This window comes from Chrysemys picta, chromosome 20, assembly GCF_011386835.1.
Source record: "Chrysemys picta bellii isolate R12L10 chromosome 20, ASM1138683v2, whole genome shotgun sequence".
NCBI lineage: Eukaryota > Metazoa > Chordata > Testudines > Emydidae > Chrysemys > Chrysemys picta.
This window is the reverse complement of record NC_088810.1, coordinates 2,095,789-2,121,840: the sequence shown is the minus strand read 5'-3', so window position 1 is coordinate 2,121,840 and position 26,052 is coordinate 2,095,789. Positions and strand designations below refer to the sequence as shown.

General features: G+C 51.2%; 1 protein-coding gene across 3 annotated transcripts; it reads right to left on the bottom strand.

Moving 5' to 3' along the window:
* Window positions 1-14,254: 14,254 nt before the first annotated feature.
* Window positions 14,255-26,052, bottom strand: LOC101942009 (phospholipase A2 inhibitor and Ly6/PLAUR domain-containing protein-like). Of its 3 annotated transcripts, none has more exons than XM_008177236.4 (6): window positions 25,925-26,052; window positions 21,036-21,138; window positions 19,108-19,221; window positions 17,931-18,083; window positions 16,468-16,611; window positions 14,255-14,980 (listed from the first exon to the last, which is right to left on the bottom strand). In XM_008177236.4, exons 2-6 carry the CDS (start codon window positions 21,106-21,108, stop codon window positions 14,742-14,744), a joined length of 723 nt encoding a protein of 240 aa, XP_008175458.2. In that variant the 5' UTR covers window positions 21,109-21,138; window positions 25,925-26,052; the 3' UTR covers window positions 14,255-14,741. The 3 variants fall into 3 exon arrangements, with proteins under 3 accessions (XP_008175458.2, XP_008175457.2, XP_065430123.1); XM_008177235.4 differs by having other exon boundaries at window positions 21,036-21,314; window positions 25,925-26,050; XM_065574051.1 differs by lacking the exons at window positions 21,036-21,138; window positions 25,925-26,052 and adding an exon at window positions 19,692-19,896.

The window sequence follows — 26,052 nt, the reverse complement described above, 5'->3', positions numbered from 1 at the left end:
TCTCTCTCTTTTTATAGACGGGCTTGGGTAGATGCTGTGATGTAATATAGAAACAAATGGTTTAGCAAGTTTCTACTGGTCATGCCTAAACATTCCTGTTCCCCTCGCCGGCCCTGCCCACCTGTGCACCTGTGCACCCTGACAACTACTCCTCTCTTCCTGCCGGGAAATCCTATTCAAGCAGTGGTTTCCAAACTGAGGAACGCGTACCCCTAGGGTGTACATGAGCTCTCGTCGGGGGTACATGTGAGAAATCCTGTCACGGCGGATAACCACAGGAGTAGTTGGACCTCCATCTTTAGAGGGGCAGGGCCCCCAGCCAGCAGCCGCCGCTCTTTGGCTGCCCAGCTCTGAAGGCAGGGCCACCGCCCGAAGCAGCGCAGAACTTCAAAGATGGGCCAAAACTATAACAGGGTTACAAAAAGAACTAGATAAGTTCATGGAGGATAGGTCCATCAATGGCTATTAGCCAGGCTGGGCAGGGATGGTGTCCCTAGCCTCTGTTTGCCAGCAGCTGGGAATGGGCGACAGGGGATGGATCACTTGATGATTCCCTGTTCTGTTCATTCCCTCGGGGGCACCTGGCACTGGCCACTGTCGGCAGACAGGACACTGGGCTAGATGGACCTTTGGTCTGGCCATTCTTATGTTCTTATGTGTCTCCGCTTCCCCACACAAAGCAACTAGAAACCTCTCCCTTTGCAAAGTTCTTAGTACCTTGCAGTGCTGGGCATGGGGAGGGCTAAAGCTCTGAGGGTGTTTTTATTCTTTTCCCTCCTTCCTTCCATTGACACTCACGTTAAGCCCAGTTTAAACGCAGAGAGGAACAGAGCGACCTGAGCATGGAGAAGAACCCGAGCCCTGCAGTGCAGTCGAGACACAATGCAATGAGCGAAGACGGGAACTGATCCTACCATGCTGGGTAAACCAGGCCAGGCCTTTCCATCGCCTTTCTAATGACCTTGACTACAGCTCTGGTTTCAAGCTGGTTGTGAACTGGATGTAGCCTCTGTACCTCTTCCTTCTAACAGTCAACCCCAACTCCCACACACTGTGTTATAAATGTTATACAAGCACAGAGCTGGAGTCCTGCTCCCAACCTAGAGATAACATCAGATTTAATAAACAAAACCCTGAAAACCTCAAAAACCTTAGAATTATAAAACTTTTGGTGGGAGGTTGGGGGCATGTGTGAATTTCAGCGAAAAAATGAAAATGGTTCAGATGGAAAAAGAAGAGTTGAAAAGGGGCTTAAAACGGGCTCAGGTTTGGCTACAAACTGCTACTATGTGAATAATTGTTGGCCTAAAAGTGAATCATTTTCCACCCAAACCCCCAAATCTTTTGACCCCAAACTATGAAAACACAAACTGTTGTCAGCAAAAATGGCTGTGGGAGGGACGGGAGCAGGATTAGAGAAATTAATTCCCCCGCAATGCAAACAACACGAACCCCCGGCCAGCAGCTGCTGCTCTCCGGCCGCCCAGCTCTGAAGTTAGGCGCTGCTCAGACGGGCGTACATGATAGACTGTGTTATTTGGAAACAGGTACACAGCTGGAAAAGTTGGAAAAAAACACTGAATTAGAGGAATGAGTGAAACCAACTCCCCTGGGAAGACTTGGGGTGGCAATGTAGGGTAACAGGTCAAACATGGGATAATGCGGCGAGACTTCTGGGTTCTGTTCCTGGAGCCATGTAGATCAAGGGCAGGACCCTTGGGTCCTACTCCTGTCCCTGGGGAAGCGGGATTCAGTGGTGAGAGACGTGGGGGTGGGAACCAGGATGCCTGAGTTCTATAGAGTGGACAGTGGGGCACAGTGGAGTAGGATTGGTTGGGCCTTGGAAATCTGGGTTCCATAAGAAGGTGAGGTCTAGTGGGTTAACGCAGGAGGAAGGGGGCCTGCAGGTCAGGACTCCTGGGTTCCATTGAGACATGATGGGGTGGGGGGCTAGTAGTTAAAACTGGTTGTCAGGACTCCTGGGTTCTCGCCCCAGCTCTGGGAGGGGAGTGGGTTCTGGTAGGTTAGTACAGAAGGACTGGAAACCAGGACTCCCAGGTTTGGGTTCTCTTCCCAGCTCCACCAATGACTCCGTGTCCTTGGGAAAGTCACAGGGCCTGTTTTTCCTTTTCGTTTTATACATTAAAACAATATTGCCAATCTCCACCAGCTCTCGTAATAACCTTTTCAAAGTTCGTAGTACATTAATGTGCTGGGCATGGGGAGGGCTAAAACTCTGAGGGTGTTTTTGGTCCTCTCCCACCTTCGTTCCATTGGCACTCATGTTCAGCCCCATTTAAACACAGAGCAGAACAGAGCAACCTGGGCATGAAGAAGAACCAGGGCCCTGCAAAGCAGTCGAGATTCTACCATTCTGGCACCTGGTAAAATCATTCCAGGGGTTTCCATCACCTCCCTAATGACCTTGACAACAGCTCTGGTTTCAAGCTGGCTGCAAATTGGGTGTAGCCTCTGTTTCTCTTCCTTCTATCGGTCACCCAAACTCTCTCACACGGTGTCATAAATGTTATGCAAGAGTAGAATTGGATTCCCGCCCCCAACCCAGAAGAAACGTCAGATTTAATTAGCAACAACAACAACAAAAACTTGAAAAGTTCAAAATTCTGAGAGTCGTAACATTTTTGGTGGGAAGTTGCGGGGGCAGGGGAATGATTTCAGCCAAAAAATTAAAATTGTTCGGATGAAAATAAGAAATAGCATTGGGTGGAAACGGCTTAAAACTGGAGAAATTTTGGTTACAAACTGCTACTAATTGAGCAATTATTGGCCAAAAATGAGTCATTGTCAACCTAAACCCCAAAATGTTCTGTAAATTGGGTGTAGCCGCTGTTTCTCTTCCTTCTATCAGTCACCCAAAGTCTCTCATACTATATCATAAATGTTATGCAAAAGTAGAATTGAATTCCCTCCCCCAACACAGAAGAAACGTCAGATTTAATTAACAACAACAACAACAAAAACTTGAAAAGTTCAAAACTCCGAGTCATAAAAGTTTTGGTAGGAAGTTGCGGGGGGAGGGGGGGAGGGTATTTCAGCCTGGGTGAGCACTGAATTGCCATAATCCAGGCCCAACCCTTTGCTGGCCGAATAAATATTTGGGGACCCCACTCCTGGGGAGCATTGTCACTGCCTCATTGTCCTTCCAATTGGGGGAAGGGCAGGGTTAGAGCATGGGGGGTGGAACCACTGTCATAAGGCACCAGATTGCAACCCACAGGGTGGGCGCATGGGGCGGCCGTGGGAATGCACTCAGGGGAAATTCTGGGTAGGGAAACTGGACCACACCCGGTGACCACCATGCATCTTTGGGGCTACTAGGAGATTGTTCCAAAGGGCTTTCTCCTCTTGGTGGAAGCTGCCAGCCAAACTAGGAAAGACTGTGACAAACAGCCGTTGATATTCATACAGCCCCGCCTTGGATTAAGACTAACAAATGTAGGGTGTGGAACAGAATACCTAAATCATCTGTGCAGTCAGGGCTCCTGGGTTCTTCTCCTGCTTCCAGGAGGGGTGTGGCGGGTAATGAGTTAAAGGAAAAGGAGCCAGGAGGCCTGGTTTCTATTCATGGCACCAAGAGGGGAGTGGAGTCTAGCAGCTGGAGAAATGAAGTCAGAACTCCTGGGTTCTGTCCCTAGCTCTGGGAGCGGAGTGGGATCTAGTGGGTTAGAGTGGGGGGTCTGGGAGCCAGGACTCCTGGGTTCTGTCCCTAGCTCTGGGAGCGGAGTGGGATCTAGTGGGTTAGAGTGGGGGGTCTGGGAGCCAGGACTCCTGGGTTCTGTCCCTAGCTCTGGGAGCGGAGTGGGGTCTAGTGGGTTAGAGTTGGGAGTCTGGGAGCCAGGACTCCTGGGTTCTGTCCCTAGCTCTGGGAGTGGAGTGGGACCTAGTGGGTTAGAGTGGGGGGTCTGGGAGCCAGGACTCCTGGGTTCTGTCCCTAGCTCTGGGAGCGGGGTGAGGTCTAGTGGGTTAGAGGGGGGGGGGGTTCTGGGAGCCAGGACTCCTGGGTTCTGTCCCTAGCTCTGGGAAGCAGTGGGCTCGAATGGTTACATCATGACCCCTGCTGCGTCCCAGTGAAATCTGCACTGCCCCTTCGCTGCTGTCCTGGGGTGGGGAGATACCACGAGATGGGTGACATTTATGTTGCAATTTACAAGACATCTGCCCATCCGGAGGGGAGCATCACGGTGAGACGCAGAGACGTCCTGGGCCCAAGCAATGGTGGAAAAGCAAATGTGGGGCTGGATGAGGGGGTGGCAGCTAATGATGAGCCTATGGGTGGTCCTGCAAACAAAGCGCACCAACTCCAAGCAAACAGCTAAGATCTCCTAAGGGTGAAACCCAGCCTGTAGCGAGGAGGTGTGGCCTCGAGATGGAAGCGGAACGCCGCAAACCGCCTGGTGGGCGGAGCCAGGAGGACCACGCCCCGCAAGCAGAGGCGGGGACAGGAAGGGGAAGTATAAAAGGTCGGCCCAGCAGCTCAGTTCAGAGGCAGCTGCCGAGGGAGACAGACGCGTCTTCCCCAGCAGGGCGCCGAGAACCGCGGCTGCCCCGAGGGCCCTGCAACTCTGGATGCCGAGGAGCTGGAACCACTACCCTTGGCGGTGTATCTCGGGGAGACTGAGGACGACCCCCGGACACAGGTACCCCTGAGGGGGACAGTAGGAAGCAGCCGGGGGAAACCAGGCAACTGTTTGGTCGAGAGCTGACCAGCGTGTTGCGGGCGGATCCCCGCTGACCCAGTGGCAGACCCCTCTGCCGCTGTTAGAGCCCTGAGCTGGGATGCGGTGGAGATGGGTGGGCCCGTGTCCCCCCTGCCACCTCACTCCTGGGGTGCCAGGACTCCCCCTCCAGGGGGCCTGCGCTCCTCAGTCACCCCTATCTGAGCCCCATAGACTGCGTGTGGTGCTCGCCACTACCTGAGCCCTGCTTAAAGGTGGGGTGAATAAAAGGCTACAGTTCTGCCTGATTGCAGGTCAGAGCCTGGGCTGTTTACGGCCCTGTCCCGCTTGAAGGTTGGGGCCCCTTGCGAACCGCTAATCCCCCCCATTTTTTATCTTTGCTTGGAAAAGTCTATCGCAGACCAAACTGCGAGGAGCCGTGGCCTCTCTCAGAGGTGGAAGTGGAGAGACAGCCACACCAGCTTCCCCTCCCGCCCCCCAACTGCAATCAGGTCCCCACTGCTCCAGGTGCTGTGCAGACACACCCACCCCAAATTGGGACATACAATGAGGGTCAGTCTTTGCCCCCCAAAAAGAGACTGCCATCTAAATTGACAAAAGAAGGATCATTATCCATATTTTGTAAATGGGGAAACTGAGGCAAGGAGCCGGGATTTGCCCCAGAGTCACACAGGGAGCTAATGGCAGGGTGGGGAGATGCATCTGGATCTCCTGAGTCCCCAGCCCTGTGCCAGTGTCAGGAATCGAACCCAGAGCCTAGTCCACTTGATAACTGCAAGACCTTCCAATGATTTCCCACTGCCGACACCAGCAGGGGAGCCACTCCAGATGGGTGGGCACAGACTTCCCCAGGAGAAGTGCTGGTGTCAGGAGTGGGGTCCCAAGTATTTGTCCTGCCAGCCAAGGTCCTGCCATCTGCCCTGGCTAATGGTGGGATGATACGGACCCCATCCAAATACCAGCCCTTACACTGGGAGACTCCCCACTGACTTCCATGGGTTTTGGACTGAGAAAGGGGGTTGGTGGCAGAGGGGAATTAGAACCAAGCTGTCCTTCTCCACCCAGACTGCAGAGGTCTTATTGAATGAGTGGGACCCACGTGGCTGGCAGGAAAGGGGGGAGTCAGGATGGGATGGACCCAGCCAGGGCCTGGAGGAAGAGGGTGAGTTGATGTCCTCCACCGTTGCTGCCCGTCACCAAGGAGAAATGTGCCTGGATCCACTTGCGCGTAGTGATAGCGTGTTGGGTGTGACGCATGGCTAGAAAGGGTTAAACATCCTGCAAAATAAATTACCCTCAAAAGACATGTGGGGAGAGAATGTTTGTGGTTTTGTGTATTTACATATCTATGAGTAGAGTGGACAACGTAATCAACAGTCCCAGTCTGTGCTGTATTCTGATCATTCAGAGGTCAAAAGAACATCTGTCATTTAAATGAATTGTAAACATGGGATATCTCACTATTCGTCTCTCTTTGAAATGTACTGAGAATGGCGGAGGAACAAGCAAATGGCTGTACGTTAATTTGTCTAGCTAAGTACCGGTGATGGACCTCCTTCAACGTCATCCTAATTCCCTTTGTTCCCCCAGGAACTCCAACTTGTCCAAAGACATGAAATTGTATAAAACATCCTTGGGTCCTGATTCTGTCATCTCAGATCTGCTTAGGCTTCATCAGGGGAAGTTTGTGTCGCAAGCCTGAGGACCCAGTTATGCTGGTACCGCCCTGAAGGTGATATTGGACATTGGACTATAAGCAATGAATTATTTCTGAAAGAACTCTCTGCAACTATGAAGCTCACCATCTCTGCTGTGAATCTGCACCTCAATGAACTGAATTCATGTCTGCATGTATATTGATCTTTTAACCAGACACTCTCTCTTTTGTTTTTTAATAAAGTTTAGTTTAGTTAATAAGAATTGGCTGTAGCATGTATTTGGTTAAGATTTGAGTCTGGTGGCACCTTAAAGACTTAACAGATTTATTTGGGCATAAGCTTTTGTGGGTAAAAAAACCCCACTTCTTTTTACCCACGAAAGCTTATGCCCAAATAAATCTGTTAGTCTTTAAGGTGCCACCAGACTCCTTGTTGTTTTTGTGGATACAGACTAACACGGCAACCCCCCCGATACGTTAAGTTCTGAAACATTCATTAACCTGGGAGGTGATGTGTCCGATCCTTTGGGATTGGTAGAACCTTTTCTTTTACATGATGAAATAAGATTTACAGAAGTTTTCATTATATTTGACGTGGGTACCTGGATGGAGGCCTGAGGCTGTGTCACTTTAAGGGAACTGTGTTGTTTGGACGTCTGAGTAAGCAGTAAGGTCATAAAGAAGCTGTTTTATGCTGGTTTGGTAAATCTAAGTATTGGAACATCCACCAGTTTTATGGGGATTGTCTGCCCCATTCTTTGCAGTTCACCCTAATTGAGTGACCGTAGCTGGCCCCCACTGGGACCCCGGTCACAGTGGCGTAGTCGTGCTTGGATACACATTACCATGGGTTAAATGGCTTTTTGGATCAGAGCCACCGGCCTGTCAAAATTTAATTTTGATATTGGAGAGTTTAAGGGTTAAAAATCAGTTAGAGTGAGTGACCCATAATCAAGATCCTGACAGAAAAAGCCGGGAAGAATTGGGCTCACGGAGGGCGTTGTCTTTTAAGAAAAAGGCCCCAGTGCGGGAACTGAACAATCTGTTAATTGCCGGGGATAAGGAAGCCGAGGCAGCGAAAATGCTTGCGGTGAGAAACCAGCAGCAGTTTGAACGTGAACAAAGAATGGATACCGTCAATGGCAAGAAAAGCAAAACATAGCTGATATGGATGGAGAACGCCCGTGTTTGGAACCTGAACAGAGAATGGCATCTATTCCATTGCAGGAACTAGAAGCTACACCAAGAGTGGACAGACTTACGCTCCAGCTGAAGAGAATAAAGGAACAACAGGAACTGTTCCATCCTGAAAAACCAGCTCCTCTCAACAGCAAGGATGGGGATAGAATCTATCTAGTCTGTAACCATGTTGGTAGGTTGTTTGACATGGCCACCTTTTATGTAAATGCTTTTGCTGTGAGCTCAGGTGACGGTGACCCCGTAACTTGTGTGGAGAATGTAAAAGTCAATGGGAAAAGCTGTTTAGGGCAAATGACAGCTTCTAAGATCACTCTTGTCAAAACAGATCTTGTCAAAGAGGAAGATTATTTACCAAATCAGAGTGTGAATATTGTGATCCTCTGTGAGTTTACTGTCCGTGTGCCTTTAGCCAGAATCCATCTGGACTGGAATGGTGTTAAACATGAAGTTATCGCTGGTGTAAGGAAGTTATTGCCTAAGGATCTTATGATTCGGGATGATATTAAAGCTTTGTTCAGCCAGGTTGACATAAATCAGTCACAGGAAAGAAATAATCCTGATCCGGTGTCTACTAGGGGCAAGGATTTGCCTACGGAGGGTTTCTCCAAATGTCTGTCTGAGAAAGACAGCTGTTTGTCTGGGCAAAGGAGCAGTGCACATGTGGAAGAAAGTTCTGCGTGTCTGTCTGATATCTCAGAAGTAAATCTGGCATTACATAAGGCTCAGGAAGATGATTCTCTAGAGCAAATTAAAGTTGGTGATGAGGTTGAAGCCCCGACTGAGGAAGGAAGAGGGACAGTCTTGGTGCGAGATTAATTGTTGGCTAGTAAAGCTTGGGGAAGTCAGCCTGGCCCAGGTAAAGGTGATGTGCTTACAGTAGCTCAGTGTAATAAGAACTATTTGTGGAAAACAGCAGTTTATCTGTTAAGGGCGGGGAAGGCAAAGAGAGTTCAGATGAGCAGAGGCAGCCTTCTGAGCTGATGGCTTTGTCTAATCAGCAGTTTGGGAAGGGAAGGACAGTGGAAGATGAGTATCCCTGCACCTTACCTGTTACCAGTGTGGAGAATTGTGACAGTGAAGGAAATGTTCCTGTGTCTGTTAGGGGCAATGACTTGCCTATGAAGGGAGCTGCCCCAATCTCCAAGCAATTGTCCGTGAACAGCCATGTGTGCTGGGACAAGGGAAAGGATATCCCAAGTTGTGTGTCTGTTACAGGGGAATGTTTCTCCAGCTCTTTTCTGTCTGTAAAGCAGACAGAAGAAACCTGTCAGCCTATGATGGTTGAAAATTTATCAGTTGACCCAGAGTTGATTCTGGATACAACTAAAGACCAGGAAGGAAGTGGTCCTAAATTTGTGTCAGTTAGGAATAATGACATTGTAACTAGGTTGCATCCATTTAATGTCATAAATAGCTCCCAAAGACCAAGTGATTCTGGTGCTTCTGTTTTGCCTGTTGCTAGTGTGTTGCTGGGTAAAGATATGACAACCTTGTCTGATCAGGGTGATATCATAGCCAGGGCACAAGAAAAGCATGAAGGGGATTGGACTGTTACCCACTGACAGTGTGGAAACTTGTAACAAGGAAGAGAATGCTTCTAATCTTGTGACTATGAAGTCTAGCAGTTTACCTGAAAAGGAGTTGTGTGAAAACCCTCCTGATGGGCCAGAGGTGATTCTGGATGTACGTAAAACTCAGAAGAAATGTGGTGATTTGTCTGTTGTGCCAAAGTCGGTTCTGGACATAAATAAAGCTCATAAAGAATCCGTTGCAGTGCATTGTTGATAGGAAACAGTCTGTCTTCTAAGGAAAGTGTGTTGGTTCCTAATGGCCAAAGTCTTCCAAATGTGTATGAATCCACCGGCCTTCCTTCAGAAAGACCCAGTGTGGAGAGCTTTGAAAAGATTTCAGACGAAATAAAAATGGTTAGGGAGTTTAAACAGCCCTACAAGCTTAACCAGCTTGTTGGGGGGACAATGTTGTTGGTACATGAACCTCTCCATGTTGATTCTTTGAATAAGCAGTCTGTGACTCAGGTACTGGGGAAAGGATGCAGGAGCGAGCAGGCAAACTCTCCTCTCTAGATATTATGGATATGACTTGGAGTCTCTCAGGGGACTTGACATCGGATTCCATGTGGAAGCAGAGGTTGGTAATGGAAGGACAAAAGAACCTTGAGTCTAACGTGCTAGTGAAAATGGACGGTGTCTCTTTAAGACAGAGTCCAGCCTTGGAATTGGTAACGCTTGAGGATCTGAAAATTGATAAACAGGCTAGTGTCTGTGTTGATGCTAATTACCGGTCTGACTGGGGGGAGAAAGACTTGCCTGTAGCTGTTAGCAAAAAGGACACACCCAGCCAGCCAATGGACTCTGTTAAGCAAAAGAGCTCAGAGCTCCAGAACACGAAGAAAGGGGAAAAGTTGATCCTGCTAATGAAAGCCACAGGTTAACCCTAAAACGCCAAAACCCCAATGGTGTTGAGCCAAAGACGTGGCATGACAAACATGATTGTGAATGTACACGGGCAATAAATGTGATGTTAATGTTCACTTTTGTGACTGTGGTACTGATACCAAGAACTGTAACAATGTACAATGTGCAGGGGTTTTTGGAAAAACCCTTGAACATGTTGGGGGTGATACATGAGAACTCATTATGTTGTAAAAGCCTTCATGGTTAGACTGTTTCATGACATGACAACACACACTGTGTTAAAAGGCCTGGTGATACTGATATCCCAGAGTTAGTGCCTGTATCTGATCTTGAACTGCTGTGCAAAAGGGAAACTGAGGTACAACACCTCACAACCTTCACAGCGGAAGTCAGCGGAAGTGCTCCTTAAAAAACATTAATGGCTACCTTAAGTTAACACATAGACCAAACCCTGGAATCACTAAAGTGTTTCCCAAAGTATGTCTGGGGCCAACGCATGCATCAATAATTTGGCCTTACAAAGAATTCAGTGTAAACACAGCTCATATCAGTGTTGGAAGGTCCTTAAGGTGTATCCAGGAGCTTTAATTTCACCCTTCCACACCAGCCTCACTGGTGGTTAGAAAGGGTTAAACATCCTGCAAAATAAATAACCCTCAGAAGACCTGTGGAGAGAGAACGTTTGTGGTTTTGTGTATTTACATATCTCTGAGTAGAGTGGACAACGTAATCAACAGTCCCTGTCTGTGCTGTATTCTGATCATTCAGAGTCAAAAGAACATCCTGTCATTTAAATGAATTGTAAACACAGGATATCTCAGTATTTGTCACTCTTTGAAATGTACTGAGAATGGCAGAGGAACAAGCAAATGGCTGTACGTTAATTTGTATAGCTCAGTACCGGTGATGGACCTCCTTCAACGTCATCCTAATTCCCTTTGTTCCCCCAGGAACTCCAACTTGTCCAAAGACATGAAATTGTATGAAAGATCCTTGGGTCCTGATTCTGTCATCTCAGATCTGTTTAGGCTTCATCAGGGGAAGTTTGAGTCGCAAGCCTGAGGTCCCAGTTATGCTGGTACGCCCTGACTATGAGATTTGGACATTGGACTATAAGCAATGAACTATTTCTGAAAGAATTCTTTGCAACTACGAAGCTCACCATCTCTGTTGTGAATCTGCACCTCAATGAACTGAACTCATGTCTGTATGTATATTGATCTTTTAACCATACTTTCTCTCTTTTGTTTTTTAATAAAGTTTAGTTTAGTTCATAAGAATTGGCTGTAGTGTGTATTTGGGTAAGATCTGGAACATTCATTAACCTGGGCGGTGATGTGTCCGATCCTTTGGGATTGGCAGAACCTTTTCTATTATACGATGAAATAAGATTTAAGGGAACAGTGTTGTTTGGACTTCTGAGTAACCAAAAGAAGCTGTTTTATGCTGTCTTGGTAAATCTAAGTGTTGGAATATCCACCAGTTTTATGGGGATTGTCTGTGTGACGTTGCACCCCATAAGGCTTTATGGAACTATGCTTATAAATAAATGGAGATATCCCATCTCCTAGAACTAGAAGGGACCTTGAAAGTTCATCAAGTCCAGCCCCCTGCCTTCACTAGCAGGACCAAATACTGATTTTGCCACAGATCCCTAAGTGGCCCCCTCAGGGATTGAACTCACAACCCTGGGTTTAATAGGCCAATGCTCAAACCACTGAGCTATCCCTACATATGACATAACTGGGATATGTTTTATGCTACATAGGCTGTGTAACATATCTCTGTAACGGTTATGATCTACTGAATCTATTCGTCCTATTTGTATGCATGTATCATCTTTCTATTCAAAGTTATGAATATTGGCTGTGTACTTGTTTCATTTTAATTAGACTCAGTGAAGCATTTGGTCAGCTTCTTTAGAAAGGAATTTGCAAGTTAAGTGCCCAGTCAAGAAACACTTAAGCGAACAATGAACTTGGAGATGCCAATCCACATCGGAGCTTTCCCAGGAATGTGCCCTGGCTGGTAAGGAACTCAGTCATGCATGGACATGTGACTTACCCATGTGACTCCAAAACTCCATCTTGGAGCTGGATTTTGCATAGGAGAGAGGAGGGGGGTCTCCACCCACAAGAGAAAGTCTATTTAAGCCCCTGGGGGACCCCTCCATTTTGTCTTCTGCTGGCTCAAGAGATAGCCTCTCCACCCCCAAGGATACCTGAAAGAAACTGGAACAAAGGACTGTAACTACAGGGGGAAGGAGTGATTGCTGGACCCCGACTAGAAGGAGGCTAGTCTGTAAAAGAAGCTTACTGGAACATCTCTGAGGGTGAGATTTCATCTGTAATTTTGTTTTATTTTGTTTGGTAATTCACTTTGTTCTGTCTGTTACTACTTCGAACCATTTAAATCCTACTTTCTGTATTTAATAAAATCACTTTTTACTTATTAATTAACCCAGAGTATGTATTAATACCTGGGGGGGGGGGCGGGCAAACAGCTGTGCATATCTCTCTATCAATGTTATAGAGGCCGAACAATTTATGAGTTTATCCTGTATACTGGCGTAGGCAACCTATGGCACGCATGCCAAAGGTGGCACGCGAGCTGATTTTCAGTGGCACTCATGCTGCCCGGGTTCTGGCCACCGGTCCGGGGGGCTCTGCCTTTTAATTTAATTTTAAATGAAGTTTCTTAAACATTTTAAAAACCTTATTTACTTTACATACAACAATAGTTTAGTTCTATATTATAGACTCATAGAAAGAGATCTTCTAAAAACGTTAAAATGTATTACTGGCACGCGAAACCTTAAATTAGAGTCAATAAATGAAGACTCGGCACAGCACTTCTGAAAAGTTGCTGACCCCTGCTGTATATACTTTATATAGGGTAAAATGGATTTATTTGGGGTTTGGACGCTATTGGGACCTGGGCATCTGAGTGTTAGAGACAGGAACACTTCTTTTTTTCTGTTTTCAGTTAAGCCTGCAGCCGTTGGGGGACATGGTTCAGACCTGGGGCTGTGTTTGGAGCAGGCTAGCGGGTCTGGCTCAAACCAGGCAGGGTACTGAAGTCCCAAGCTGGCGGGGAAAACAGGCTCAGAGGTAGTCAGAGCAAATCAGGTGGCAGTTCCAAGGGGGTTTCTGTGATCTAACCCGTCACAGACTGTCCATTCTTTGCAGTTCACCCTAATTGAGTGACCATAGCTGGCGCCCACTGGGACCCCAGTCACAGTCAAGGAGACATGTGCGTCGATCTACTTGCTGGTAGTGGTAGCTGGTTGGGATTCACTCATATTGGGCCATATAAACACAGAGACCCCCTGGGAGCCTCCAAAGACTTGATTAGTCTTGCAGACACTCCACGTAGAGCAGCCTCTGGCTGAGGAATTAGCCACTGGAAAATTTTCAAGCAGCTCTGTTAGAAATTTATCTATTTTTTTTTTTAATGAAAGCTGAAATTTTCACCTAATCCCGTGACTCCCGGAGCAGGGTCTCTAACAAAGCACCAAATAGCAGTAGTGCTGGCAACACTGGAATATTTGCAGTCCCCTCTTAGCGGTTGCTCTTCCTTTCTGCAATGAAACGCGGTGGAGGAAAACACAACCCAGTCTCCTGATATTATCTGCAGCTCGCTCTCTTCCACGGCACGGCAGCTGCAGCCGACCTCCTAGTGCCTGGGTTCCCCACAGCCCACGGGGCTCAGCTCTGAGCAGCCATGTGCCTTGGGTGGTCACCTCCATTTTCCTAGCTCTTTCTGCTATTTAGAGGGGCTTAATTGCTCCTTGCCCTGAGACTGAAGGCAGGTGCTTGCCACAGCCATCGGCTCTCATGTGGTCTGGGGTTGTCTTTGCACCCAAGAGTCACCCGTTGGCAGCCCTTAGCAACCTTCAGCATAACGACACGTAAATAGTGAATAGGGGGAACTCCAGAATATCGTTAGGGCAGGCGTCACCAGGTGGCGCTGTTACACTTAGCCTGGGCAGGACTTTTTCTGACTGTGCGAGCAAGTTGTGACTCGCAGGGAGACGTGCGGGGGTTTTGCTAGTTCTGGGGTGGGGGGATTGTGCAAGGTTTTTGTGTGGAGGGAGGTGTGCAAGAGCAGGTGCGTTTGCTGTGCCCTGCAGCCTCTGATTGGAGTCCGTTCTGGAGGCAGAGTTGCTCCCTGAAGCACTGGTGTTTGGCAGAGACACATGAAAGCGGAGCAGACACGGTCAGCGCTGGTACACACAAACTCACGCACATGCAGGGACGCTCCTGGGCGATTCCATCTCTGATCATGCTTTATTCAGAGCAGTTTGAAATGCACAGGGGGACTCGTACCATTTCTGGAGTCTCCGGGGAGCTGGGAGCCAGGACTTCTGGGTTCTATCCCCAGCTCTGGGAGGCGAGTGGGGTCTAGTGGTTAGAGCTGGGGGGCTGCAAGTCAGGAGTCCAGGGTCTGTTCCCTCGCAGGGATCTTTGAAAGGCTGGAGGAGAAGCTGTGAGGGGATATTAATAATACCCAGCACTTTGCTCCAAACCCAACGGAATTAGCAGAGAGTCTCCTCTTGGCTGTATCGGACTCTGTTTCAAGCCCCTGCCCATCCAGGGATCCCAAAGACCTTTGCAAGGGCAGCTCACCATTGTTATCCCCCTTACAAAGAGGGGGAAACTGAGGCACAGTCAGGCACGGAGAAAGGCAGAGCGCATTGGTTATACTGAGACACTAATGGCCTGTGGGGCGGCCAGTCATGCAGATGGGGCATTAGCAGAGGCATAGCCCCAGAAGGGCAGGGAGGAAAAGGGGGACCCGGGGGACGATGCTGCCCAGGGTGAAGGGACCCCAGGCCAGAGTCCGGGTGGCGCTGCTGGTCTGCGCTTTGGGCGCTGGGCTGCATTGGACATTGGTCAGTTTGTAGGTGAACACCCCCGATTCCAGCGTCTTGATGCCGCAGGCCGCCCGGGTAGCGCAGCCCCGGCCTGCAAACGGGATCGCAACCGCACCTGTGTGGGGAAACCAGAGCAGATCAGACACGGCACAGCCTAATCCCTTCCGTGACGCCATGATCGGGCCCAGGCTGGTTCTCCAGGGACCTCATCTCCAAGCCCTAGTGGTCTTGGGGTAGCTCCCAGCCTGGTTAATAAATTCTCAGGCCAGGAAGGACCCCTGTGATCAGTGAATGTGGCATTCTGCGTAGCGTAGGTCCCTGGACTTTAAAGCCAGGTTTTCCATGCCTTGGATCATTCCCATGGCTCTTCTCTGGACCCCCCTCTCGCCCCCCCCACCCACACACTCCAATTTACCACCGTGCTCCCCGACCCCAGCACTGGACACATTATTCCATCAACAATGGAACCAGTATCAAGCACTGAGGAAAAATAAACCTCTGGGGGTTGGGGGAACCCCACTCTTCTTCCAGCACGGTCCTCAAGATGAACCCACGTTTCTTTGCGAGATGCCCTGGCCTCTGAATCGTTATCACTGGCCTAGCAAAGGGAGGTCCTGCATGCCGTATGACAGCATCTCATGCTTTGGTGGATAGGAGCATGCGGAGCCCCTGGCCTGGGGGTACCTGGGTATGGGGGGCACATGGAGTAAGGAGGAGTGGCAGGGAGTTCCTGGGGCACAGGGGGCTCTGAGGGGGTGCAGTGTGCTCATCTTACAGAAGCAATGACCCTCCGGGCAGATGTTTCACCTAGTCGGACAAGCTTGCAGTCTGGTTTTTTTCATGTGGTATTTTTCCAGGGCAGCTGTGGCAAGCAGCAGGAGAAATTGCTCTCTGCATGAATCTCTGACTCCAGAAATATTCCCTGAGAGTCCCTTGAGTTTGAACGGAGATTAAAGGAACAGCCTGCATGCCGTTTACACCCACCTCTGTTCCAGGACTGGTGGAAACAGTGTAAACAGGCAAGCTGCCCTAAGGAAATACTAGACTTTGCCCCACGGATTTCTCCTCCAGTGGGAAACTGATCTACAAGGCCCTAGAATTTTGCTGCTGCTCAGCAAAGGGGGTAAAATATTTTTACCCCTTTTGACCAGAGCGGATCACCAAAAATATGCAAAAGGACTCCAAGTCTTGCTGGAATCTCCAGGGGGCTGAGAGCCAGGACTCCTGGGTTCTATCCCTGGCTCTGGACGGGGAATGGGATCTAGTGGCTAGAGCAGGGGGACTGGGAGCCAGGACATGTGGGTTCTATCCCTACCTCTGGGAAGGACATGGGGTCTAGTGGTTAGAGAGAACTGGTAACCAGGACACCTGGGTACTATCCCTGGCTGTGGGAGTGGAGTGGGGTGCAGTGAGCTAGAGTTGGGGGGCTTGGAGCCGGGACAGAGTCTGATCATGCAGCTCTTTGTTTTGAGTGACGGGCTCTATTGTTTCGGCTGTTGCTAAGCAAAGGGACGTTTCCTGGCTCAGCCGGCGCGGACGAGCCCCAGGACACCCTCCGACTCCCCAGGGATTTAACCCGCCCTGGAGTGAAGGAAGCCGCACCTTGCGCCAGCGTCCCGACGACGACAGCACATTGGTCAGCACCTCCCGTGCAGCGCAGGTTCCCGTCGCTCTCGCAGCTCTCGAAGCCCGGGGCGTAGCAGGCCGGGCACTGCAGCCCGTTGGGGACGTTGCTGATAGCCCGCCCTGAAAGGCAGCCGGGGAAAGAAGGTTTTGCTCCGGGAAGAAACCGCAGCAGGAGAACGTAGGACAGGCAGGACCCTCCCAGGCCATCAACCCGGTACATCATCCCGCTCAGGCAGCTAGCGCGGTTATTTGCCCCCACACCTCCAGCGGGCAGCTGTCCCGCCACCCCTCTCCTCTGGCCACTAGAAACATCCTGACTTCCAACCTCGGTCGCTTCCTGGCCCGTGTGTTCCCGCACCCACCTCATCCACCAACTTCTATCATTCTTATCCCTCAGGGCTGCTTCCCCCTGTCGTGTTCTGGGGCACACTCCGGACTAGTCAGGGCTTGCGTCCACCTTGCTCCGTGCACGTTTGCTCCTTTCGAGAGACAAAACCCAGCAGTTTCCAGGGGCTTCAACCCGCCTCGGTGGAAGGACCCATGTTTCGCCGCGTGCAGGAGCTCCGGCCCGCTGGTGCCTGTCCAGCGACGGAGGCCGAGATGGGTTCTTCAACCAAAGGGGTTGAAGAAAAGGGTCGGTAAGAAATGGCCCTAAAGAATTCCGAATGGGGGTGCGGACTCCTTTGGAAATCTCAGACTGATCTCAGCCAGCCTGGTGCGGTGTTTGAACAGAAGCGATGGTTAACTGCCGGTACTGTGGCAAGCTGCTAGGTCTCTTTAAAGGAGCAAACAAACCGGATTGTGTCTCTGACTGGGGGGCGTGGGTTGGGGTCACCTTTGCAAGCAGCAGCCATGGAGTGGAGGGTACCAGGGGCAGAGCGCTGGACACCTGCTGCCCAGCCCACAGACATTCAGGGGACTGCAGGCTGTAAGCTACAGAAATAGGGCATTTTCAGGCACACATGGTTACAGGGTGACCCCTTACTGGTCCAGTTTGCACCCCAGAAGATGCCCCCTGAGAGCAATGAGGTCTCCTCTCAGCCTGCATTATCCCAGGCTAAACAAACCCAGCTCTTCCAGTCCCCTCTCATAAATCCGGCTCCCCATGTCTCTGACCAGCCCCGTAGCCCTGCTCTGCACCTGGCCCAGTTTGAATTCATCTGCCTTGAAGGTTGGGGACCACAGCTGGACACAGTGTGCAAGGGAAGGTCTTACCAGGACAAAGGCATTAAAACTTCCCTCTCTCCCTTGCACGTGTCTCATCCCCACTTGCTTCCCATGACAAATGACTTCCCCCCGAACTGCCCGCTTGCCCCAGGGTCCTCGGAAATCTCCTGGCTTTTCCCCGAGGCCGGGAATAGCAGCTCCTTGGAGGTTTGAGATTCGACCCAGCGGCTTCCCCGCGCCTGCGAATCAGACCCGAAGCCGGCGGTACGTACTGGAGGGCGTGGACTCGGCACTGCAGTCACCGCTCTTGCAAATCTCCGACCGGATCTCCACGGCCACCTTGGCCCCGAAGTAAAAAGCCAGGAAGCCCGTGAGGCTCTGGCGGGAGTCGGCGCAGGACTGGTACGTGCCCGAATTCTCTGCGCCTGTTGGAAAGGCAGCGAAGCAAGAAGGGAACGTCACGTGCCGGTTACGCTGACGGAGCCACCGCAGCCGCACGGCCCCCGTTAAATATTGGCATGGGCAGATCCTCAAGGTGGGTCTCCCACAGCCAGGTGACGGCGCTAACCACCAGGTAATACAGCCGATTTCTCCCCAGCCCAGGGACCATTCTGTTAGCTGCCCCAGTCAGAGCAGCTCCAAGAGCAGAGATTAGCCGGGCCTGGGGTCTCCCTTGTTTCTTTCCAAACGGGAAATGCCTGGCCTGACTTCGGCGCCCACCTCCAGGGGAGAGATCGTCCCAGGCAGAGAGAGGGGCCTCCCGCCCAAGGCCCTGATCTAGGAGAGTTGGGCGCCTCAGGGGATCGGGCCCTGAATCCCAGCCGTTCCCTCTACATTTTCTTCCTTGGCGCCTCGCTCAGCAGGACGGCCCCTGAGCCGCGGCCGTTCCAGGATAAACCCGCCACCCCTCGCCACCTTATAACCATCAGCAGCTGCCTCTGTAGGACCGCAGGGCTGGAAGCAGGGGGGGTTCGTCCCAGGGTGCCCTCCCTGCTAGGCTCAATTCCAGGGTCCTGACTAGTTGCCCCTCCAAAACCACAGGGGGGGTGGCATCATCCCACCGGGGGGGGCTGCCATCCCTGGGCCATGACGCTGAGTGGGGCGGGCACTTCCCCTTGGCTGTCATATTGTCCCTGGGGACAAGAAACTGAGTCCCCAGGCCTGGGGGGCCCCTCGCTGCTGGGGGGCTCCCTGCGATCACCCGGCGAGCGCCCCATGCCACCGCTAGTTGGAAGAGACCTCATCCAGTCCAGCCCCCGGTGCTGAGGACGGACCAAGGCAACCTAGACCAGTCCTTACAGGTGTTCATCCAACCTGGTCGGAAAACCTCCGCTGACGGGGACCCCACGACCGCCCTCGGGAGCAGCTAGGGAGGCGCATGGCAAACGCGCCCAAGAGCAGGGTTCCCGCCGCACGGGTGCCTCCCACAGCCGCCACGACGGGACTCACCGAGCGTGTTGTGTTCTTGAACGATGATGCAGGCGTCCTGGGGCGGGGAGCAGGTCTGGGGGACGGTGTGACAGCTTTGCCCAGATTTGCAATAGAAACAGGCCAGAGGCGTCCCTGAAAAGAGAGGGGGGGGGGGCAGGGAGAAAAACTCATCTTTGTACCCAACCAACGTCTGGCTTCCCAATTTTGCTTGCCTCAGTTTCCCCCGGACTTGGCACTGCTACCCCGTGGCCCGGGGGAAAGGGTTAAGTGTGCAAAAGCCCTTGGAAGTGTGCAATAGCCCTGCTCACCTACAGCCACCCTCACTCAAGGGGGCGCTATTCCACCCCAGGGCTGGGGAGCAGATCAAACCACCAAGGGGCTGTGACATCTTCTGCGTTCACCTGATAATAACCCGCAAATGTTACCCCGCCGGGTCCCGACGGCAGCGGAAAATTTCCCATTCCGGCCATTCATGGATGGAAAATGGACCTTGGCAAAGGGCTGAATATTCTGATGTCACCCCCCGATTCCTTGTGGGCCCAGATGACCCAGAACCTGAGGTGAGGGGCAGACAGGAAAGCAGAAGACGTAGCAGTTCTTACAAAACAGGGGTGCATCAACACAGCTTTCACCATCATCTGCAGCTGTTTGCTTCGGGCCCATTCCCCTGTGAGTTCTCCGTGCACCGATCTCTTCACAGAAGCTCTGATCGGTGCCCGCACACGACACCATCTTGCCCAAAGAGCCGTGGGTCAGACCCAGCTCTGGCGTTGTCTCTAGGGCTTGCGGCTGAGTGACCCCTTCTGCTGTGGGTCACCTCTCGCCCCCCGGCCCTCCTGGAGTGCGCGGGGTCCGACTCATATAGCCTTCAGGCTCCGCCCACTGCCCGCAGCCTCGGCAGTGATTGGTGATTGATCAGAGCCAGCTGGGCCACACCTCCTGCTGATTGGCAGGGCTAGTTCCCCACCCACAGCCCATTGGGTAGCTGGTGGGGTTGTTTTGTCTTTGTTTTTCCCCACCCGCGGGACTGCACTCTGCCCCCCCTGCCCCCTGTGGCTGAAATGCTGAACAGCCAGAAACTGAATTGATTTTGGGGGCCGAAAACGGTCATATTTGAACCCAGAAATGGCACCTGGTGCATCATGGGAGGTGACATTCAGTTGTCTCCTGCTCCTATTCTCCTACCTGGACTACGTGTCTCATGATGCACCTGGCTTCCAGCCTCCTGCTCTAACCACTAGATCCCACTCCTCTCCCAGAGCTGGGGAGAGAACCCAGGAGTCCTGGCTCCCAGCCCCCCGCTCTAACCACTCAACCCCACTTCCCTCCCAGAAACAGATAGAGAACCCAGGAGTCCTGGGTCCCAGACTGCCCCCCACTCTAACTCACTAGACCCCACTCCCCTCCCAGGGCTGGGGGGGGGGGTAAACCCAAGAGTCCTGGCTCCCAGCTGGCCCTTCTCTAACCATTAGACCCCACTTCCCTCCCAGAGCTGGGACTAGAACCCAGAAGTCCTGGCTCCCAGCCCCCTCTGCTCTAACCACCAGACCCCACTTCCCTCCCAGAGCTGGGACTAGAACCCAGAAGTCCTGGATCCCAGCCCCACCCTGCTCTAACCACTAGACCCCACTCCCCTCCTAAAAAGAGCACAAGGTCCCTGAACTACAGCTCCCACAAGGCACTGCGGCAACGTTTCAGGATTGAAATTTTGCATGTTTCGATTTTCCATGGACAGCTTGAAATTTCCATTGTGGGGGAACCCCCTGACGCCCCCCATTTTCCAACCGTTATCTCCAAACGACCTGGGGTTTGGGGGTGTCTCAATCACAGAACACAGTGAGCACCGCTAGAGGGCTCACAGGCTCTTTAAAGCAGGACCACGCCCCTCCTGTCCCCTATGGGGGGGCCACAGCTCAGGCTGCCAGCCCCGACCGCTGGTGACTCACCCGTTTCGTTCTGAGCTGCTGCGGTCGCTTGGAGAGCGCCGAGGACACAGAGGGTGACGAGCACTTTCATCATGACGGAGCAGACCACAAGGTCACGTGGGCCCTGTAGGACAGCAAGCGCTGACAAGTCAGGTGATTAACAGGCAGACACTGGGGCTGGGAGCCAGGACTCCTGGGTTCTCTCCCCGTCTCAGCCACGGACCTGGTGTGTGTGAGCTGGGACCGATCAGGTCTCTGAGCCTCGGCGGTCTGAACCTGGGAGTTACAATGTGGATGGGACTAGAAGGAAAATGAAACGAGTTAAGACCACTAGAAAATATATCCACATCACCAGAGCAATGGCCCGTCTAGCCAGGGTCCTGTGTCTGGCAGTGGCCAGTGCCAAGTGCCCCGGAGGGAATGAACAGAACCAGACGATTATCAAGTGAGCCAGCCTCTGTCGGCCACTCCTGGCTTCTGGCAGTCAGAGGTTTAGGGACACCCAGGGCAGGGGCTGCATCCCTGGCCACCTTGGCTAGTAGCCACTGATGGACCCATCCTCCAGGAACTGATCTCATTGTCTTCTGAGCCCAGTTATACTTCTGGGTTTCACAACATCCCCTGGGTCGCCATTTAGGGAGGGCAAGAGGGGCTTCTGTCCCCCATCCTCTGAGTTTCCTACCACAGCCGGATGCAAACAGGAAAATGAACCCCTGCCCCGCGCTCTCGCCGGAGGAACCCGCAGCCCGTAGCTGGGCTCTGAGTGGGACGTGGCTGCTGGCTGACAGGGCTGTCCCCCGGGAGCTGCACCGACAGCTCCCCCCAGCTCCCCCTCTTGACGCCGGGCTGTGGGATGTAAATTCCCAGCTGTGTGGGCTGCTCCGTGGCCAGGAGAGGGAGGGGGGAGCTGTCCACGTGGCTCTGTCCGCCCCCACCCTGAGCAGAGCGGGTATAACGAGATCCCCACATGCCCCCTCCGGCTGGGCGGCTGAGAGCCTGGGCGCCCATTAGCCCCCCCGCCAGCCCCCGCAGCCAGCAGCAGCGCTCGCAGCCCCGGCACCAGCGGGCACTCAAAGCCCTTCCTGTGGGGAAATAGCTCCTCGGCCCCCGCGGGTGGGATGGGAGCCGGGGGAGGGCAGGTCCTGGGCAGCCTTGGCCCAGAGAAGGGACCTGGTGAGAGCTGAGCTCCAGGAGTCTCCCCCACAAAGCCGGGCAGTTTTATTTCCAGTGTCACCCGAAAACCTTTTTGTTCTTCCTTTTTATTAAGCTAGTGCCAAAAGGAACTTCTCTAATTCATTAGTTATCCCATGGTTCAGAAGAATGTTTGAGGGGAAACTCAACTACTTTAGACTCAACTTTTACATGAGGAATGAGATACACAAATTAAAAGTGCGTATATTTGCCTGCTTATCATTTTCCAAAAGGCAACATACATTAAAATGTTCGGTTTTGTATTAAGGCTTCAAAACTGATATAGGAAAGTAGATGCAAAGTAATGCATATCGGAAAACATAACCCCAACTATACACATACAATGATGGGGTCTAAATTAGCTGTTACCCCTCAAGAAAGATCTTGGAGTCAGTGTGGACAGTTCTCTGAAAACATCCACTCAATGGGCAGCGACAGTCAAAAAAGCAAACAGAATGTTGGGAATCATTAGGAAACGGATCAATAACAGGACAGAAAAGAAAATATTGAATCTATAGAAATCCATGAGATGCCCACATGTTGAATACTGTGTGCAGATGTGATCACCCCATCGCAAAAAAAGATCTATTGGAATTGGAAAAGGTTCAGAGAACCACAACAAACATGAAGAGGGGGGTGGAATAGCTTCCGTATGAGGAGAGTTTAAAGAGACTGGCACTGTTCAGCTTGGAAAAGAGACGACTGAGAGGGGATATGAGAGAGGGCTATACAATGTTTTCAGAGATAGTGGAGATAGTGAATAAGGAAGTGTTATTTAACCTTCTCATAACAGAAGAACTAGGGGTCACCCAGTGAAATGACTAACCAAAAGGAAGTATTGCTTCACACAATGCACAGTCAGCCTGTAGAACTCGTTGCCAGAGGATGTTGTGAAGGTCAAGACTATAACAGGGTTCAAAAAAGAACTAGATAAGTCCATGGAGGATAGGTCCATCAGTGGCTATTAGCCAGGATGGGCAGGGATGTGACCCCCTGCTCTGAGTGTCCCTAGCCTGTTTGCTAGAAGCTGGGAGTGGATGATGGGATGGGTCACTCGATCAATGCCTGTTCTGTTCATTCCCTCTGATGCACCTGGCATCGTCTTCTGGTAGTAGCTAGGACACTGGGCTAGATGGACCATTGGTCTGACCCAGTCTGGCCGTTCTTATTCTCTTACGATCCCTCAAGGCTTGGGGTGGGAATATCTTGCTATGTTATCTCCTGATTGTTCTAAGTTTACACATAAATGTAAAATGGGGCTTTCACTGGGGTTTGTATCTATATTTTTCTTTCTTCATATAGGAATTAGATACAGAGCGCCTGCCACCTAATTCTAAGTTATTATCTGCCAAAAAAACTAAAGATTTCAGCTGCCTACATACTCCTGGAATGATGGTTAAAGTCCTCCCCCCCCCCCCCCCCCCGGATCTGAAATGGTGCCCCTGGCAGCGAATGTCACAGGCTAGCTGTGCGCTGGGTGAAGTCGTACTTCCGTATATTTCTTTTAAACCTGCTGCCTAGTCATTTCATCTGGTGACACCTGGTTCGTGTGTTATGGGAAGGAGTAAATAACACTTCCTTGTGCACTTTCTCTGCACCACTCATGATTTTACAGGCCTCTCTCCTATTCCCCCTTAGCCGTCTCTTTTCCAAGCTGAACAGTCCCAGTCTTATTAATCTCTCCTCATATGGAAGCTGTTCCATCCCCCTCATCATTTTTGTTGCCCTTCTCTGCACCTTTTCCAATTCCAGTATATCTTTTATGAGATGGGGCGACCACATCTGCACGCAGTATTCAAGATGTGGGAGTACCATGGATTTATATGGAGGCAACATGATATTTTCAGTCTTATTATCTACCCCTTTCTTGATGATTCCCAACATTCTGTTTGCTTTTTTGACGGCCGCTGCACATTGAGTGGATGTGTTCAGAGAACTGTCCACAGTGACTCCAAGATCTCTTTCTTGAGTGGTAACAGCTAATTTAGTCCCCATCACTTTATATGTATAGTTAGGATTATGTTTTCCAATGCGCATTACTTTGCATTTATCAACCTTGAATTTCCTCTGCCATTTTGATGCCCAGTTGGGTGAGATCCCTCTGTAACTCTTCACAGGCAGCTTTGGGCTTAACTGTCTTGAGTAATTTTGTATCATCTGCAAACTTGGTCACCTCACAGGTTTTTCCAGATCATAGAATCATAGAATATCAGAGTTGGAAGGCACCTCGGGAGGTCATCTAGTCCAACCCCCTGCTCAAAGCAGGACCAATCCCCAACTAAATCATCCCAGCCAGGGCTTTGTCAAGCCAGCCCTTAAAAACCTCTAAGGAAGGAGATTCCACCACCTCCCTAGGTAACCCATTCCAGTGCTTCACCACCCTCCTAGTAAAATAGTGTTTCCTAATATCCAACCTAGACCTCCCCCACTGCAACTTGAGACCATTGCTCCTTGTTCTGTCATCTGGTACCATTGAGAACAGCCGAGCTCCATCCTCTTTGGAACCCCCCTTCAGGTAGTTGAAGGCTGCTATCAAATCCCCCCTCATTCTTCTCTTCTGCAGACTAAATAATCCCAGTTCCCTCAGCCTCTCCTCATAAGTCATGTGCTCCAGACCCCGAATCATTTTTGTTGCCCTCTGCTGGACTCTTTCCAATTTTTCCACATCCTTCTTGTAGTGTGGGGCCCAAAACTGGACACAGTGCTCCAGATGAGGCCTCACCAGTGCCGAATAGAGGGGAGTGATCACGTCCCTCGATCTGCTGGCAATGCATCTACTTATACAGCCCAAAATGCCGTTAGCCTTCTTGGCAACAATGACAGACTGTTGACTCATATCCAGCTTCTCGTCCACTGTAACCCCTAGGTCCTTTTCTGCAGAACTGCTGCCTAGCCACTCGGTCCCTAGTCTGTAGCAGTGCATGGGATTCTTCCGTCCTAAGTGTAGGACTCTGCACTTGTCCTTGTTGAACCTCATCAGATTTCTTTTGGCCCAATCCTCCAATTTGTCTAGGTCCCTCTGTATCCTATCCCTACCCTCCAGCATATCTACCACGCCTCCCAGTTTAGTGTCATCTGCAAACCTGCTGAGAGTGCAGTCCACGCCATCCTCCAGATCATTAATGAAGATATTGAACAACACCAGCCCCAGGACCGACCCTTGGGGCACTCCGCTTGAAACCGGCTGCCAACTAGACATGGAGTCATTGATCTCTACCCGTTAAGCCCAATAATCTAGCAATGTATGGCCATGTTGAGCAGCACTGTTCCCAGTGGGACTCAGGACACCCATGTTCTATTCCTGGGTCAGCCCCAGACACCCGTCTGAGTAATTTCATCACACTGTGCCTCAGTTTCCCCCATCTGTTAAGTGGAGAGACTGATCCTTCCTTGGTCTATCTAGAGTGCAAGTGTTTTGAAGGCAGGGACTGTCTGTCATGAGCTGCTAACGCAGCAGCTGATCTCGGTCAGGGTCTGCACAGCGCCTGGCACAACGGGGCCCTGATCTTGGCTGGGATCTGTGCAGCACCCGGCACAACAGAGACAATATTGGGGTCTGTGCACTGCCTGGAGCAACAGGAACCCTGATCTTCTACTGCAAGATCTTTGGGGAAGACAGTACCCTTTCAGTACATGCGTACAGCACCTGGCGCTCCCGGACGCCCATCGCTAACCGGAGCCACCGGCTGCTACCGTAGAATGAAGAATAATAAACGTACCTTTGGTTATCGTGGGCTTCAGCGGACCCAGGTGCTTCCCTCTCTGAAGTCTCAGTCACCAGCCGTGGCCAGAGCCCCCACCCTTCCTTCCTTTATAGCAGAACCAAAGGCTGGTTCAGATAGAGAAC